Source organism: Thermobia domestica, chromosome 5 (genome assembly GCF_964235325.1).
Source record: "Thermobia domestica chromosome 5, izTheDome1.hap1.1, whole genome shotgun sequence".
NCBI lineage: Eukaryota > Metazoa > Arthropoda > Insecta > Zygentoma > Lepismatidae > Thermobia > Thermobia domestica.
This window is the reverse complement of record NC_137458.1, coordinates 95049252-95068646: the sequence shown is the minus strand read 5'-3', so window position 1 is coordinate 95068646 and position 19395 is coordinate 95049252. Positions and strand designations below refer to the sequence as shown.

At 37.1% G+C, this 19395-nt stretch overlaps 1 protein-coding gene across 1 annotated transcript in view; it reads right to left on the bottom strand.

The window, feature by feature from the left end:
- LOC145686008 (inactive pancreatic lipase-related protein 1-like) overlaps positions 1 to 19395 on the bottom strand; it is a 132957-nt gene that overhangs the window by 64579 nt on the left and 48983 nt on the right. Inside the window, exon 3 of the mRNA XM_081758843.1 lies at positions 10512 to 10660. Coding sequence (XP_081614969.1) covers positions 10512 to 10660 — 149 coding nt within the window. The remainder of the gene's footprint in view (positions 1 to 10511; positions 10661 to 19395) is intronic.

Genomic DNA, 19395 nt, shown 5'->3' with positions numbered 1-19395 from the left:
ATCTTAACAATGTTTGGTAAGCCGTATAATTTACGTAGTTCGTCGTTATGAAGTTTCCGCCATTCCCCATTCCCGTTCCTCTTGGTCCCAATATTTCTCTTGGGGTCTTATTCTCAAATACTTTCAGTCTATGCTCTGCACTCAGTAAGCGACCATGTTTCGAAACCATAGAGAACAACAGGCATGATTATAGTTTTGTATATTTTAAGCTTCAAATTCTTCGACAGAATTCGCGACGACAAGAGGTTTTGAACTGAATAATAACACGAATTCCCTGTTTTTAGTCGACATTTAATTTCTTCGTGAATATGATTTTCGTCTGTTAATATTGATCCTAGATATTTGAAAGTATCCACTTTATCAAAAGTATTATTTAATATTTTAACACATACATAATTTGCCGTATTACGGTCCCGACGCACTTCCATGTATTTAGTTTTCTCTGCATTTACTTCTAAACCCATGTCCATGCAAGCGCGTCTAATAAGACCTCTGCATTTCTTTCTATTTTTCTCCTATCATCCCCTACTAAATTTACATAATCAGCGTACGCATAACCTGGTGAACACCGTTCAGCTCTAGGCCCTGGTTGCTATCTTTGATTTTCCTTATAGCATATTCCAGGACAAAGTTGAATAATAATGGCGACAACTCATCTTCTTGTTTCAGGACATTCTTAACGTGAAAGCTCGTGGCCAAAAATTTTCCTACCCGGACTTTACTTTGGGATTCATTTAAACATGCCTTAATTGATCTAATTAGCTTTTTCGGTATTCCAAATTCTGTAAGAACGTAGTACAATGTTTCTCTTCTAACCGAGTCCTAAGCCTTTCTCAAATCAATAAATAGTTGATGTACCGGACTACTGTATTCCCGCTTGTTTTCGAGTATTTGGCGAATGGTAAATATTTGGTCGATAGTTGATCGATTTCGTCTAAATCCACACTGATAATCTCAAAAAATTTCATCTGCGTATGTGTTCAATTTTGCTAATAGAATATTTGAAAGGATTTTATAGGATGTTAACAGAAGAGATATGCCTCGATAATTATTACAGTCAGTTTTGTCGCCTTTCTTGTGGATTGGAACAATGATTGATTCTTTCCACTCTTGTGGCAATTCTTCCTTGTAGATAAGGAGAATGAGTTTGTGTATCTTGTTCCACAATTTTTTGCCTCCAGCTAAAATTAACTCAGCCGGAATTTCATTTACACCCGAGATTTATGTTTTTTTAATTTCTTTATAGCGATTTTTACTTCTGTTCGATTGGGTTTTGGAATATGTGGTTCTGCGGTGTGCATCTTCCTTTCTCCACGCACATTAGTTTTTGACTGCGTGGTAAGCAAATCGTCAAAGAAATCTTTCCATCTATTTAAAATGCTATCTGTATCAGTGAGAACTGTTCCATCAGCTTTCTTTCATATATAAGCACGAGGTTGATAGCCTTTCTTAAATTCGTTGATCCCTTTATACATGTCCCGAATGTTTTTATTTTTACTATTATCTTCAAGTTCCTAAATTTTAGCTTTCAAAATATCGCGTTTCTTTGTTCTGAAAGATTTGGAAGTTCCTCGCCTGATGTCTACGAAATTTTGTGTATATTTTCATTCGGATTTTGTAGCCAACGTAATTTTGCCTGTTTTCTCGTCTCTGCTAGTTCGAACCATGGTTTGTTCCTACGTATTTCCACGTGTCCCAATTTTTCTTTTGAGAGACGATGTTTCGTAAGCAAAAAAAAAAAAAAAGAATTCAATTGCTGGAATATTTTTCTCTATAATCTTAAGGTTACATCTGTTAAGTAAAGAGTATGACATGCACCAGATTTCTGAAACGATTCCTGTAATGTTATTGAGATTATAATCATTTTGCTCAAAGAGTATTGTTGCGTCATACATAATTGATATTCTTTCTTCATAGTTTTGGGGAAGTCATCATTTATATTATTATATTACTATAAAACAATTTTAACGTGGATCTTTGTGGATGCCTAATTAGAAACATACCAATTATAAATATGCATGTATTCAGATTTCAGAATGTTTTCACGGTAGTGATTTGTAATACTGATATGTATTACTACCGTAATATGAGTTTCATCTCCCTTATCTAGAATAAGCCTCAAATCTGCCCACCTTCCAATGTTGAAGACAACCAATGGCGTATTTAGGATTTTCTTTCGAGGGCTATGCCCAACACAAGGAAGGAAGTGGGCAATTGCCCACCTGAGTTTGAGAATTAAATATATTTTAATATATGCATAAATTGAAGTTATAATGGCAAGAATTACAGATTGATAAATCCTATATGATAAATGATACATAAATTTAGAAGTGAATCTAACCCTTTATTCTATTCATACAAGAAAAAGAAAGCATCCTCTTGGCCGTCCTAATTTCCCAAGCTAATTATTCCCCCGTTTTGATTTTCTTTAATTCGAACATTTCCTTCTTTTAAAAATAACTAAACGATATAATTGTTCCTTTGTTATAATAACTAAAGTCATGTCATGTTGATATCCGCGCATGTTGCTGTGTAACACTAGTTTCGCTTATCAACTCCTCTTAGTTTTGGTGTTATTGATGACGGCCAACTTGAATCACAACTGACAACGCTCGAATAACTATGATAGGCGAAATGAAAGTAGTAACGTCAAGAAAAAGAAAAAGAAAAATAGAAAGGATGACAGAAAGTACAATTAAGAACGCAGTTCTTACATGGAATGAAATTTGACAAGCACAGTATTATTTCTGAACAAAAAGCATAAGAAATTGGAAAGTCAATGACATTCTTAGAAATGGTAAGAAGGATTATTGTTTTACGTGGAATGCGTAAAACTAACAAATTATTTCGAGGGGAGAATGAGCCCGATAGCCTCCTAAATAGGTCACTGAAGACAATTCTGCTACCCTGATCCTTCACAGCATTGTTTTTCAACTTCATAAATATTTTGAACATCGCTTTTATATATAAGTATATATATGCCCGATTCTTTGATAATTATATTTTCTTTAATTCACTGTGACTTTCTTTGGTGTCTATAATTCAAATATTGGATACAACTGTAAAACCTATTCCATTTGGAATTGGAATATTCTTTACAAGATAAACTTGTTTTCGCATTTAAATCAGAGTATATATGATATAATGTATTATATTACATCCCTAGTAGCAAGAAAGCTTTCGGCCAGTTGGCGCGTGCTTGGCTTATGGCTTTCTTCCCTTGCAATTGAAACGAATGCTTTCATACAATCTGCCTTTTGTTATAGTTGCAAGCGATGCTTTACACCTTCGCAGAGCGTATTAGCATCACTGGCGTTCGTTGGGTATTGACTTAACTTGTAAAACGCTTGCATCAAGCTTGAATGAAACACATAATGCAAGGTTGCCCCCATGTAAATTCGTTACTGGAATCCAGCTTGCGGCATGCTTGCACGTTTGGATGCAAGCTTGGCCAACTTGCAATTCAAGCTTGCAGCAAGCGGTTTGCAAGTTGTCTCTGCTACTAGGGATAGCTGTGACATACTTATAATTTTCTTGATTCCATATTCTTGGTAATATCCGTAGATTCTTTCTTTAGCATACAAGTTTTCGTAAAGAGGATTCTAAGCTATGCTAAAATGAAGTTCTGCACGCAACTCTGTTATGGGTCAATCCATACGAAGTGGTCTAAAGGTGCTTGCTCGACCATCTCCGAAAATTCTAAAAATTTGAGTGTGACGAACCTTGTATATGAGAAGGTCAATAACATTTCACGTTGCCGTATGTACGAGTGTTCCTGGATGGCGGCCATCTTTGCTGTCAGTGGGGTGCCAATTTTTGCATTTGCAAGCGTTTATGAAAACTACACTTGATCAAGATGTGCGAATCAGACGAACACATACACAAAAAAAATACAAAAAAAACTAATGTTTACAGGAAAGACTAAGGTACACGGTGAATGTAAACTTTTGCGTCTAAATAAATATGCAAGGTTGCAAACCAATACATGAAATCGCCACAAAAACTAGAGAAATTTACACTTTTAAACGGGCTGTATTTTGGAATGGCATAAAGTGGGGGGTTCATAAGTTTTGTGCTGAATACTATTCCATGTAAAGATTCTGTAGAAATATCCATAACTATGATACTACTGGCACCGTAGATTTATTGGGGTCCGAAACTTGATGTTTGTGATTTTGATGTCATTTTTGGGGCCTAATATCTCAGGAGGGCAAAGTACTAAAAATTGCTACTTATGCCACAAAGTAATTCTGTATGTGAATAAACTATTGTAAAAAAAAATCATGACTGATATTACATGGAGAAGAAAGTGAGGACATTGTAAAAACACGAAAAAAGCACTTGCGTGACTATGGTCGTAGCTCGGAAAAAAATTAAATGTTTGCATATGTTTCATGCTAGATCTCAAAAACTATGCATGGTGTAGCTATTAGGCCCGCTTTTGTTTGTGTTCAGTTGTGCAAAAGCTTGTGAGTGGCCTTTGTTCCATCTTTCTAGCTCCATGATCATTGTCACGTCTATATGGTAAGAGGGTTAGCTCCCCCTTGCATCCAGGATACACATAGCCGAATTAGACCGCGGTATTAAGGCATTTAATGTAGCAGCAAAGTGTCATTCAAATCCAATCCAAGTTGCGGAAGTTAATGTGTTCACAAGGTTGCGTTATATAAGATGGACTAGCTTTTGGATACCTGAGAAATCCGCCTTCAGACCCCCGTGTTTGCTTGGCCTATGGTTTCGAACCTCTTAAACCTACGATTCTACAAAATTTCAGGTTCCTTTTGGTATTTCAACTATCTAAGAGATGACCTATTGTATAACAAGAAAACACCCATTTAAATAACATGGGAATTACTTAACCCCCCCAATAGATACCTTAAAAAATAAAAATATTTACTTTTGGCAATTTTCCTGTCGGTTAGTCCCGGAATTCTACAATCATGCCAAATTTCATCATTCTAATTCTGCCGGAAATGCGTAAACATTTTGAGGTGTAGAAGATGATCCATATAAATAACATTGGAAAGACCTTTCGGTTCCCCATAAAATCTCTGTACGGTTGAAAATCTTTATTTTTGGTCATTTACTTAAGTAATACTGACGGCAACATACAAGCATACCGAATTTAAAGTTTTTATTCCAATTCCAAGTACCTAAAATATGAGATTATAAGTCCAAAAAAGGGCCCACTTAATTAACATAGAGAATTTCTTCATCCTTCCTTTAGACCCCCTAAAAATTAAAAATATTAGCTTTTGGCAATTTTCCTGTGGGTTAGTAATTGAAAGCTACAATCATGCTAAATTTCGCCTTTCCACGTCAACCGGAAGTACCCTTCCATTTTATGTCAGTTCATGTAGTTTTATATTTAGTTAGGATAGATGTAACGCAACTTTGTGAATATATTAACTTCCGTAACTTGGATTGGATTTCAATATCACTTTGCTGATACATTAAGTGCCTTAATACCCCGGTCCAGTTCCACGATGGGTGTCGCGGGTGCAAGGGGGAGCTAACCCCCTTACCATATAGACGTGGCAATGATCATGGAGCTAGAAAGATGGAACAAAGGCCACTCACAAGCTTTACACAACTGAACACAAACAAAAGCTGGCCTAATAGCTGCACCATGCATAGTTTTTGACATCTAAAATGAAACATATCCAAACATTTAAATTTTTGTGAGCTACGACCATCGTCACGCAGGTGCTTTCTTCGCGTTCTTATCATGTCCTTACTTTTCTCTCCATGTAATATCAGTCACACACACACACACACATATATATATATATATATATATATATATATATATATATATATATATATATATATATATATATATATATATATATATATATATATATATATATATATATATATATATATATATATATATATATTGCAATAGTTTATTCACATATAGAGTTACTCTCTGGCATAAGCAGCAATTTTGAGCACTTTGCCCTCCTGAGATATTAGGCCCCAAAAATGACATCAAAATCACAAACATCAACTTTCGTACCCCAATAAATCTCAGTGTCAGTAGTATCATAGCAGTTGATATTTCTACAGAATCATTAAATGCAATAGTATTCAGCGCAAAACTTATGAACCATCCTACTTTAAGCCATTCCAAAATACAGCCCGTTTAAAAGTGTAATTTTCTCTAGTTTTTGTGGTGATTTCATGTATTGGTTTGCAACCTTGCATATTTATTTAGACTCAAAAGTTTACATTCACCGTGTACCTTAGTCTCTCCTGTAAACATTCGTTTTTGTTTGGTGTTTGTCTGATTCGTACATCCTGATCAAATGTAATTTTCGTAAACGCTTGCAAATGCAAAAATTCGCACTCCACCGACAACAAAGATGGCCACCATTCAGGTAACCTCGTACATACAACAACGTGAATGATGTTATTGACCTTCTCATGAATGATGCTATTGACAGGTCGTCACACTCAAATTTTTATAATTTCCGGAGATGGTCGAGCAACCATTTTCAAAATTTCTGGACCACTTCAGATGGATTGACCCTTATGCTAATCACTACATCAAGAAGACTTCACTCTAGGAATTGTCCATCTGTGTATATCACTATCTTGGTGATCTGCACCCGGTAGAAACACGAATTCTGTATCAAGCCAGATTTTGATTTAATTTGTCCTTTTTTATATATTTTATGACCTTTACGTATATGGCAATTATATATTTACTTGACTGCAACATCCATATAGTTAACAGCTCTGCTCCAAATGGTCATATTACTTTGTAGCAAAAAAGAGGGAAAAAATTCCGTATAAACACAGAGCTGAGCGACGTAAGGATTTATGGTGTTTTTTATAACTTAGTTTTTTTTCCCTTCTAGGTTTTATCGAGATATTTCAGTGGAAAGATCAAAATGAGCCATCCTGTATACAATATGGTATCTTGCTCTCATCATTAAGAACTTCCATTACATTATCTTTCCTGGCTTTTGTAATAGTACAGGCCTCCATCTATCACAATTTGCACTAAAATTATAATAGATTATGTAAATTGTTGTATCATTTTCTGTGTTTATGGCAGAAGTGTTGTAACAAAAGAGTACCTACATAGTTACGGCACTAGAGAATACTACTCTTACTAGGTTTTCTTTTTCTTAACTTAGAAAGAAAATGCATAGTAGAAAGCGTTAGATGTGCTTCGAGCATGTATACACTAAAATTGCATTTGGTAATCTCTACTAGAGCATAATTTCTCTATCCTTTTACTTAGCAAATCCTGTATAAATATTGCTAATAACAATAGGAAAGTATTAGTAGTAGGGAATATACTGTCTGGGAAGTATTTTGACGAAAGATGCGTACTGCACCAAAGAGATCAGGTTGAAAATTGTCATAGCCAAAAAAGCATTCAACAAGAAAGGGTCACGCTTAACTAGCAGCCTTAATATTAGACTAAGGAAAAAGTTGGTTAACTAGGAATGATTCCATACCGGGACCAAGTACCATGGGAAAACTTATACATCATCTGAAAGGTCTTGCCATGAGAAGTACGAAACTGTTTTCAAATCACGGGCATACCCGTAACCTGACCCTGTAAGGGACCACTTTGTTGGTGTTTGTGACGCTATATATGGCATATTCGACAGAAGAAAAATGAATGTTACGATGCATCACGCGTAAGCGTCTGAGCCCATCATAATCCTTTTTTGCTCATTGCTAGAATGTGACCCGGGCAAGAGTTTAATAATATCACTTTGCACGAAGACGTACCCATTTGGTTAGTGTTGCCAATGAAATGTAAATACAATGTTTCAGCTGGTTTCTGCAACACTGGATGTATATCCATGAAACGTGGCATAAATATCATTCCTCAGTAGAGAAAATATACTGTGAACGTATTCCTCTCCCAAGCACCCCAGTTTGGTAATGTTGCCAATTAATGCGAACATTCAAGATTTTCGCATGAAGTCTACATCATTGGCGGACATAGTTAGACTGTGATCTATACTAGGTTTGTATTATGTTATTCTGAACCTACAAGCACTCATGTTGTCAGTGTTTCCAATCATTCTAGAATACATTTTTTCGGAAGGTTGCCTGACCACTGCATGTATAGAGACAAAACTTGGCATAAACATCGTTCGACACAACAGCAAACGTGCTGTGGTTGTTACCAATACCCAAGCACCACAGCCTGTTAGTATTGGTAACGTTTTCAAAGTGGAAGTTTTTTAAATAGTAAAATAGTAGCTTGGAGGTATTTTTATATTGTTTAATGATATGAACATGAGACTGAACAGACAAGGGTGCTTGGGGAATGGTAACAACCATAGTATGTTTGCTATTATGTCGAACAATGTTCATGTCAAATTTTGTCTTTATGTATGCAATAGTCAGGCAACCTTCCGAGAAAATGAGTTCTATAATGATTGGAAACACTGACAACATGGGTGCTTGTAGGTTCACAGTAACATACTACAAACCTAGTATAGATCACAGTCCTGGTGATTGTGGGACCCAGGGGAGGTGTGATAGCTCCTGGTCATGCTCCTCAAACCATTATTTCACCGTTTTTGCAGCATGACAGGGTGCCAAATCATCTTGGTAGATGCCATCACCATCAGGGAAATATATTTGGGCCATGGGTAGAACCTGGTCCCCCAAAATGGCCTCATACGCCTTAGCATTCATCATTCCATGTAGGGCAATGATGGAACCTGCGAAAAACCAAGATATCACTGTCCATAATGTAACAGAACCACCACCATGCTTTACAGTTGGGAGCAGGCAGTCTGTACCATAGGCCTGCGACAGTGTTCTCCATACGTAAACACAACCGGTTGTTGGAAACTAGGTGAAGGTCGATTCATCGGACCACATTACGTGTTCCACTGCTCATGAGTCCATGCCTTGTGGTCCTTGCACCACTGGATACGCCACTTCGCATTTATAGCTGTGACCAGGGGTTTGGCGATAGCGGCCCTGCCATGAATTTTCATTTTATGAAGTTCCCGTCGCACTGTCTTCGATGAAACTAGGTTCTGTAGGCCGGAATTGAGTTCAGATGTAATGTTCATTGCAGTGGTCTTTTTAGCTGCTACAATCCGTTTTAATGCCCTCCGGTCCCTATCTGACAGGATTGTCTTTCGACCAATGTTCTGCTTTGCAGATGTGGTTTGCCCATGAATTGTGTATTCCCTCGTGACATTGGACACAGTGTCTTTCGATACCTTCACAATATTCGCCACTGTTGTCAATGAAGCTCCAACCAGATGGGCACCAACGATCATGCCTCATTGGAAGTCTGTCAGGTCGCCCATTTTACCGCACTAATTTCACATCACGACAGTTACAGGTGAACTGGTTATTGCTGACGGAAGAGGAAGGTCTACATGACACATTAAAAACCGGCGTTGTACAGTGGAGGGCCAAACTTACGTGTTCTGTATGAAGTGCTTCTAGATTTTTGTCTACCCCCCTGTATGTCCGCCAATGATGTAGACTTCATGCGAAAATCTTGAATGTTCGCATTAATTGGCAACACTACCAAACTGGGGTGCTTGGGAGAGGAATACGTTCACAGTATATTTTCTCTAGTGACGAATGATGTTTATGCCACGTTTCATGCATATACATCCAGTGTTACAGAAACCAGCTGAAACATTATATTTACAAAATTCATTGGCAACACTGACCAAATGGGTACGTCTTCGTGCAAAGTGATATTATTAAACCCTCATAATAATGCATCGTAACATTAATTTTTACTTCTGTCGAACATGGCATACATAGGGTCACAAACACCAACAAAGTGGCCCCTTATAGCGTTAGATTACGGGTTTGGCCGTGATTTGCAAACGGTTTCGTACTTCTCATGGTAAGAGCTTTCAGACAATATATAGGTTTTCCCATACTTGGCCCCGGTATGGAATCATCCCTAGTAAGTGCTATATATGGAATATTGGACTTTATGGTTCAGAGACTTGGACCTTACGGAAGTTAGAGAAGAAATATTTAGAGAGTTTCGAAATGTGGTGTTGGAGGAAGATAGAGAAGATAAAATGGATAGAAAAGGTAACAAACGAAGATGTTTTAAAACGGATGGCCAACTGGTGGCCAACTTTCCCTCGTAGAATGGCCAACTGGATTGGCCACATCTGGCGAAGAAATTGTCTTCTTCATACCGCCATAGAAGGAAAAGTGGAAAGAAATCCAGGAATAGGAAGAAGAAGGATACTGGGAGTTAAAAAAGGAAGCTGAAAATCGAGAAACATGGAAGAAACGTTTACAGGCCCAAACTGAAAATTAAGAAGAAGGAAAGAAAGTAAAAGCCTTCTTTAGTCCCAGGACGTGCCAAAAGGCAGTATACTTTAATAATAATAATAATAATAATAATAATAATAATAATAATAATAATAATAATAATAATAATAATAATAATGGCACATGCGTGAATATACCATTCACTTCACATCAAACGAATTACGATAAGGCAACTGCTCTTATCTAAGACTAATTTGACTTACCATCACGTAATCGTAAGATCGCAAGGTTATGTCTGGAGCCAGTGAACCCATGTAACAAAATTTTTGTTTCGTGGTTATAGTCGAAGTTGGTAGTATTAAGAGATCCTGGTAATGTGTAGTTAAGAACTTGTGACTTGTTATGGTTCTTCCTAGGAGTAGAAGTAATAAAGTTATTGTTATAGGTCCTTACTCATGAATATAGTTGGATATTAAATATTTTTCACAATTGAGGAGCCTAGTATCAAAATCTGCCACATCCACTTAGTTTTTTAGTATGAAATATTAAACTTTTAAACGAAATTCTGTTTCCATAGAATTCCTTTAGATCAAACATATAACAGGCGATATATAACTCAATTTCGGTATTTAAAAAAAAAGTTTGGCGGTTTTTGATACTAAGCATCTCAGTTATTTTATTCGTTATTAAACTTCTAATTTCTGCATATTTGCAGGGGTTTTTTTCTAATGTGATATCGATATGCTGTTTTAATATTTACCCGTTACAACTAATTTTCAGATAAAATATCTAAGTTTGTTAGTGCATATAATGCATCTTTGGGAAGTTAGTGCATATTTCTGCAATTACTGCTTATACAGTAAATGCATAACTCGAAGAGTTATTACGTTTGCTCATTTTTAAATCTTCATTCTCTAGAGCCAGCTCCTGTATAGATATTGGATGACCTGATTTTGAAGTCTAAATTATTTCCTTATTGAGTGAAATATCTCTGTGGAACTTCAGTGGATATTTACATTAAGTCCAAAGAAGACTTGTTGCCTATTTGTGAGATGACATAACTCCTACCAACAGCACAATAGCTTCACTAGCGGATCCAGAAGTAGTACAGTAAAATTAGCTCCGAACCCGGGCATCCAAAAAAACAAAGGTTTGAGTGTTCCACATTGTTCATTACACTTTACTTTAAATGTGGTAAAAAGTCTCCGCCAAAAGACTGTCGGGTTTTGGAGGGGAGAGGGGGGCGGGGGGTTGGTATGAGTTGTTGAAATTAGTTTAGAAAAATGATAATATTGTTGATCAAAAGCATATTCATAATATAAGTAATACTTTAATATACAATCCTTGACATCTAATCTATATGCTTGACACCTATAAAACAAATACAGTAAACTCTGGATTATCCGCCATCTTCTTTACTGAAGAAAATCTACGTAGGAAAATAAAATCACAAAAAGGAAAAGGTATTTTAACGCTTAAAAACAAAGCCAGTGGACTTTTTTTTATGAGAAAGCAAATTAACAAACTTGTCTGTTTAGGTAGTAATAATGTTATTTGTAGAGATTCACCTGTAAATTTCAATTCAATTTGACATTAAGAAGAGGTATGCATTGTAGCTCCACATAACATGCGTCTGTTTTCAAATGATCGATTAAATTGTCCAAAAGAAATTTTGTGTAGATGTATTCTTCTTTGTCCATTTTGCGCACTGTCCGGTATAAGTTTGCCGCGCCACCCAATTACAAGGATAATTAGAGTTTACTGTATGGAAAGCAAAAAAAAACATATATAATTAGACAAAACTAAAACGAAAATTATTACCTTAACGCATTAAGCACAGAGAGTTTTCATTTCTCTTCATTCTCATCACTATCTGAATTTGTTTCAGAAAATTTTATGCATATCCTCGTCATCTGTCAACACATCTTCCGCATCAGAATCAGTGGCAAAATCTGTATTACTGCATCCATATCTAGCGCAGTTAGTACACATGGTTGTGCACTGAAGGGCACTTCTTCGGCAATCACAGTCGCTTAAACACACTTCTGTGCATGAACAAGAGATGAGGCGTAGCAACCATTTGGAGCAGCAGCAAGAGTTGTTGGTGTTGGACGCAGATATCCACTGACCTTCTTCCAGCCCCATTTTAGTGGGTTTTTCTTGAATCCATTCCACTGTTGCACTTGGTGGTAGACTCTCAGTGTTCCCTTACTGCAGCTTTCGTTGGAGGTAGAGTAGCTAACTCACCTTGCACTGGCTGTCTTGCAACTGTCATTAAATATATCTGGTGACTTAAAGCATCCAAATTTCGTGTCTTGTGGGAATCATATAAAGATAGAAAAAAAATCATGGCCAGCTTCAGCAATATCGTCTGCCTGTGCATTAGGATAATTAAAAATAAGCAATTTTTTCTGAGTTCCTCATCACTTTTAACGTTTTTAAATGGGGCTGTCTTACCTTTCCTATATATTGAGGACACAGAGTCACAGCCTGTAAAGGCATAAACACACAACAGAATTTCCTTCATGTCCCCTATTTCATGCTGCATTTCTTGAATATTATAAAGTTTATTTGACTGGTTTCCTTTACCAGGCACAATCATCTTTAAGCGTAAGCTACAGTATGGGGGAGCAAGAGTAATTAACAAAACCAACAGATCAGTATCATCACCTATTACTCGCGCCTCCATCCCCATATGCTTGAAGCACATGACACCCTCTTTTCTTCAAGTGTAATGTCAGAAGGGATATTAACTGTTCCTTGTTGTTCTGGTTGGCAAGGAAATCACTCTGCCTAAAGGTGACGTGAATGTGGTCTTCTACTTTCACATCTATGTTGCTAGCTGAGCGAGACCTTCGAAGATGTTCCTCATCTTTTGTGTTGAGTTCTTCCCTATAACCATCGAACACGACAGTAGCTCTTCCGTAATGGGAGAGAACATATTCACTATATTGTCGGCATATTACTTGAAACGTTGCAGGGCGTTGCCAAACAACACAATGTAGAAGATGCCCTCCATCGACCACATATGATAACCTCAGTGCCATCTCATCATCAGGAGGTGGATTGGATCCTGCACTTAATAACACTTTTAGGATTGAAGACTTGGTTCCTTTCCACATCAAACCAGTTTCATCGAACAGTGAGGGATGGTATGTACATAGTTCATATTTAAATATTTCTCTTAAATGTTCTTCTGTTCTCACACTACAAACCATGCGATGGAACAACTGGTTGGGGTTGACGTGAGTGGTGTCGTTTCGGATGGTGACAGATTTTATCACGGCTGCTAACGATTTGACGGTATACTTTCTTTTTAAATGGATTTCATTAAATTTCAGCCCTTTGATCTCTTTTATTGCAGAAAGACCAATATCACTGGCCTCGTCACAATTTCTAGTAGAGTCAGCCAATACACCTGTAGAGAGAGAAGACAGCTGAGAAGGTTTTGTAAAAGGGTTGTGCAGTCGAAACCAAGTTATTAAAACTTTTAGATGCTTGGCATTTAGCTTCTGGTTTGCATCACGCAACTCTGCGTGTTGCTCTGAGGAAGCATAATTAATAGATGTAAATCTCTCAACTGCCTCTACGATTCTGGAGCTTGCAGGCATCGACTTCACCCATGTAGCGATAGTTGATGCAGTGATTCCTCTGCCACCAGTCAACCCACCGCTGCTTTTCATCGCCCACATTAACACTTGTTCGATGGTCATATCGGTCCAAACACCGCACCAAAATTTGTTACTTCGGCGAATGGTGAAGAACCCTCTGATGATAAATTTGTCGAACTCTTCTTCGGGTAATATACTCAGGAGATGTAGGCGATCTTGCAAGTACACATGCGCCGATTTCGCATAATTCAAGTGTCCTGTGGCATGGAGAGAAGGCAGTATTTGCTGCACACAGTGAAGATGGAGGTAAAAATCTCCAGTTCTCTGCTTTTATGAACATTTTGATAAGATATACCATTTCTATGAATTGAATCCACAATTTTTGTGTTCTACCATGTTCCTTGAAATTCTGCAGCTGCTCATCTAAAGTATTTGCTAAATTCGTGACTGCAGTAGACCTCACTATCTCATCAGCACCTATTGTCCAAGAAGTTAATTGCGAATAGAGTGCATTTAAATCTTCCTTGTTAACATCAGGATCGTGTGTCTCAAGGAAAACTGTTATAAGGGCTTCTTGGGTTAGGAACAAAGCACGAATAGATCTGGAATATGCTTTCCCCTGCATCATTTGCGGAATGCTGCTTTTTGCGTGTACTTGACTCCACGCCTCTTCCAAACCACTTCCAGCCATTATGTGACCTACTGATCCTATAAAAGAAAGGAGAATGTGAAACCCTCCAAAGCGAATGAATAGAGAGTTCAGAGGGTTACTGAGAGGGGCTGCAGCTATAATTTCCCGAGCCTTGGCATATAATGGTTGATCGAACGTAACCATCGTGCAAGCCTGACCCTGCTTAGCACCTTCCTGAGCAGCATAAAGGAGAACGGTGTAAATAGTGGAAGGGTTTGAGGGTGCTAAATTCACAAATGGAAGAGCCAAAACTGCTGATGTTTCATACGGTTCTCCAGCATGCAGCCTTTCCATACAACCACTCCAACCAGGTCTACTATCGGTACACGAACCATTAAGCCAAATACCAGACAACAAAAACATATTCAAAGTGTGGGTGGTAATAGCTGATAAAGGTTTAATTTCCATTACTTTCCAATTTAAAGCAGTTATACGTGTATACCCAGATGTATCTGGACGTTTGTATATCTGTAATTCTGTTAACCCACTGTGTTCAATTTATTTTGTTCTGACATTCCTCCGAGGTACACAGGTGTCAACACTGAGTGCAGATTCAGGTGTCACACACAGTACACCATCCATGGAAAGAAAAGTGGCATGACCATCCACAGTATGTACATTGTAATCAGCATTACCAAAGACATATTGAACATAGCCCTGATTTATGTTTAATTTATCCTCACTGGTAACTGACCTTTCGAATTTTAATATTTCGTTATAAGAAGAACAGAACCCCATATTTGCCAGTAAGTCAATTAAGAGCCTGGACCCAAACCTTCTGTGAAGGAACACTGCTGTACCAAATTGAACAGGGGACACAAATGATTTCGGCCGAGATACTGCAATTATGGAATGAGCAATAGCGATTGTTTTCCGTTCAGTACTTTTTTAATTTTCTTCTGTTGTCCTGGTAGGCTTAATGGTTTCATAAAGCAGTGTCTTCAGTAATTCTGGAATAAGATCTGGACTTCCCGTTTGAATTTACCCAAGAGTTGGAAACTGAGAACAATCATAAGCTTGAGATTTCAGTGTTCGTCGAATTATTGCTGCTGCAGTTTTGATCACTCTCAATTCATCATCTTTTTCAACAACTTGCCGATTTTGGTACCAGACGTCCGACAGGATTCTGGATGCTGTTCCACTGAAGCAAATTACGACCCTTCTTCCGGGAAGATCTGTTACAAGTATGTTGGAACCAAAACGCCGGATCAATTTTCTTTTCAGGTGGCTGTCATCGTATGATTCCACGTTAGGGTTCAGATCGTTATACAGTTTTTGTAATTCCTTCAACGTGTACTGGCATTCATCATTCTCAATTAAATATTGACATAATTTATCAAATGCTGCTGCTCTTTCAGAGTCTGCTATTGATCCGCCTCTAGTTGCTGGCTTTCCAGGTTTACTTGAGCCTTCTACCTTGAATCTTGACAAACAATACCTATGGTACCTACCATCAAATTGGACTAGGTCAATGACATTGCTAAGTCTGAGAAGTACTTCTCGTCCCCAAGCACAATTTCTTCTCATTGCGTCTTCACGGATACCTTTTATCAACTCAACTGTCTGTACCTCACTAAATTCTTCTTGGTATGGATATCTGCATTTCGATACGTCCACACATTGGCGACCACACAAGAAACACTGTGTTTTGAAGTCAAATGGAGCATGGGGAGTTTGTCTAAGCTCAGGATTTGGAACTGTTGGGGGTGGCTTGGGTTTTAAAATGTAGCGCCTACGACAGTCCTTATGCACTTCCAACACTACTTCCTTTTCGACTTTCTCCTTCACACCATCTTGCTTAATTTCACTACACTCTATTATTCTATCTCTCCCTTTTTGAGTTAACCGAATAAGTTCACCACCTTTATCAACACAATGTTGCAATACACAACTCATACTTACAATGATAATAATATCGTTTTCACGTCCACAAAGCAAATCAAAACTGTTATGAAAACTACCGGTAATACCACTTGTTATACTTGATCAGTGTGCCTTAGTTTGGAAGACATAGTAAATTATCAGAAATAGGTTTTAAACGTAAAAGGTAAAGTAGATACACAAGAGAATGTCGTTTACATTTTTTAAACATTTATCTTAAAATAATAATTATGCATGTTGATTTAAAAATAACAATACGCAGAGGAAATGTCGAGATTTTGTAATTTAGAGACATCTGCGGAGCAAAAATATATAACTGTATCTTTAACAAAGAGAAAAAATAATTTTCTAATCTCTTTCCTTCTACCCCTCCCCTCTCCCAAACCCGACACTATTTCTGCGGAGACTTTTTACCACACTTAGAGTAAAGGGTAATAAATAATTTGGAACAGCCAAACCTTTGTTTTTTTTTTGGATGCCCGGGTTTAGGTGTTTTTCTGCCTAATTTTACTGTACTAAAGGGATTCTTTGGAGGGAGAAGATTGCATTCCTGAACGGTTAATGTTGGCTTGAAATAAGAAGTTCTACATCAAATCAGAATAAAGTAGTGCAGTATTATAAAAATGTTAGGGTCTCTAAATGTTTCTCGATCTTAATCTTCCTATTTTCTTTTATTTTTCCAGCTATCGAGAATGTGTGTTCTTCTTCCTACTCGTCGCTTCCGTTCCATCTTACTCTCTATGGTGGTGTGAAGAAGTAAATTTCTTCGCAAGATGTGCGCAATCCAGTTGGCCTCTTTCTGAAGGATGCTGGATAAGAGTCGTCTTTTCTCCTACTGATATTAAAACATCTTTATTTATTTCTCTCTCTGTCTATCTATTTTATCTTCTCCATTTTTCTCCAACATCACATTTAGAAGCTCTCTACGTATTTTTCTCTTACTTGTTAGAGTAATAGTAAAAAAAACGGTTTTCTTTTCTATGGTTTATCACTATGAAATTGTAAAATGTAGCATAGTTTTTCGAAAATTTCACCCATTTTCATAGCGCAGTACCTTACGCCTGAATTCCAACGCGTTTTATATATCTACTATAGCTTCAAATGTCAGTTGACAAAATGATGTTAAGCCTGGTCGACCTGCTGTTACTCACACTGAAATTTAATTCATTAAAGCGTCTAGTGCCAAAATAATCATTACATTCTATACTACCTAATACTTTTTCTATTTCAATGTTCTAAGCATTTTAGTACCAAAATTAGAACCTTGCAAATGCACGAATTCATTTTCGCACATAAATTATCAATTATTATTTAGTCTATGCCAATGAACCGGATCTTCTACAATTTTTCATTCTTTTACAAATACAAATTTAAATTGAATGTTGGTGTAAAAAAAAGCACTTGAGTTACATTGTAGAGAATTCTAATATTAGTGACTTCATAACTGTCGATTCAGTGTAAAAGATGTACATTTCCGGTATGGTCAAAGATTTTTCTACTGAGCTTTCTATGTTGAAATCTATTTAGTTATACAAAGAATCCAAAGCAAATCATTGTGTCGATAGCAAGAGAGCTTCAACTGAAGGTCTTCAAAAGAAGGGCTTAAAAGTTTTAAACGAACGATGAATAAATCTCAGAAACTATGGGAAACGTTTAATAAGTGTTTAATTTTAGTTTTCAACTTAACGAAACGTTGATCTCCCTATTTTTTTTTTTTTGCGTGGGGGAACAAGGGGTCATTGGCTACCGCCTGGGATGGCGTACCCCGATTACTCTCGCTACTTTTGGCGGCTCGCGTCAGTAACTTTCACACAAAACACACACAAAAAAAATTCTACGATTCAAATAACGCCACTTTCGGCGGCTGAAATACAGATTATATACTCATTACTAACGATTGCATCATCTAACAGTCATATCCATAGTATTACGTGAATCACACATAAGTATGACACTGAATAAATACCATAAAAACGAAAAACAACATATGAATTGATGCAAATAGAACTGAAAGTGTCATTTCATAAGGAAAGATTTTCCAAGCTATTTTCGCATTTAAATTCCTGTAACTTATAAACACTTAATATTATATAACCTCTTTTTACCCATATTCAGACAAACTTCAATTATTACCATTATACCTATCACAAATATTGCAACAATTAGGATTCTCACTAAACACCAAAATATGAAACACAAATACAACTTATGCATTAGTGCGAGTTTTCGGCCGCAACGTAGCACCGGAAGTGACGTCTCACGTAACTTGAAAATGGTACTTGCTTAAAAATTTTGCGTTACGAATTAGGATTCAGCGCATCGGAATTTGTAAAGAACACATATTGGCACCACAGTTACAAAATGACTGTCACAGAGTGTTATAGACGTGTTTCAGCGTTTTTTTTTATGTTTTCTCTAGAAGGAAGTACACGGCAAGGAAGAGAAAAGAGTCGGGGTTGTGATTGCTAAAATAAATCTGCCATATCTCAAAATTTCATAAGATTAGAAGCTTGAAAATTGGTGTTTAGGCTTTTAATTTAATATAATCAAAGACATGTTTCGGTGTTTTCTTATATTTTCCTTCGAAGGGACGAGGAAAGGTGGGAAGATAAAAGAGTGGGGGTTCCAATTGTTATAATAAAGTGGCTAGAACTCGGAAATTCGTTAAAACTAGAGATACGAGAAGCTGCTGAAAAGTTCGTAGCACAGGCGCCACTACATAGACCGTTGTTTCGTTTCGGGATCGTAGTGATACACTCGAAGAAATAAATATTTTCCATCTCAAAATAGGTTTGGCAATATTGCACGCCCCTAAGGTTAAGAGCTTCAGAGAAGATACTACAAGAGAAGTGACGTAAAGCTTGTAGCTTTATGTATTTGATTTCAAGTTTAGGCTACATCTAACGAACTATGTGTGCCTTTTGTATCCTTTTCTCTCTGCCCCTGACTGTTCTTAAGGAAATA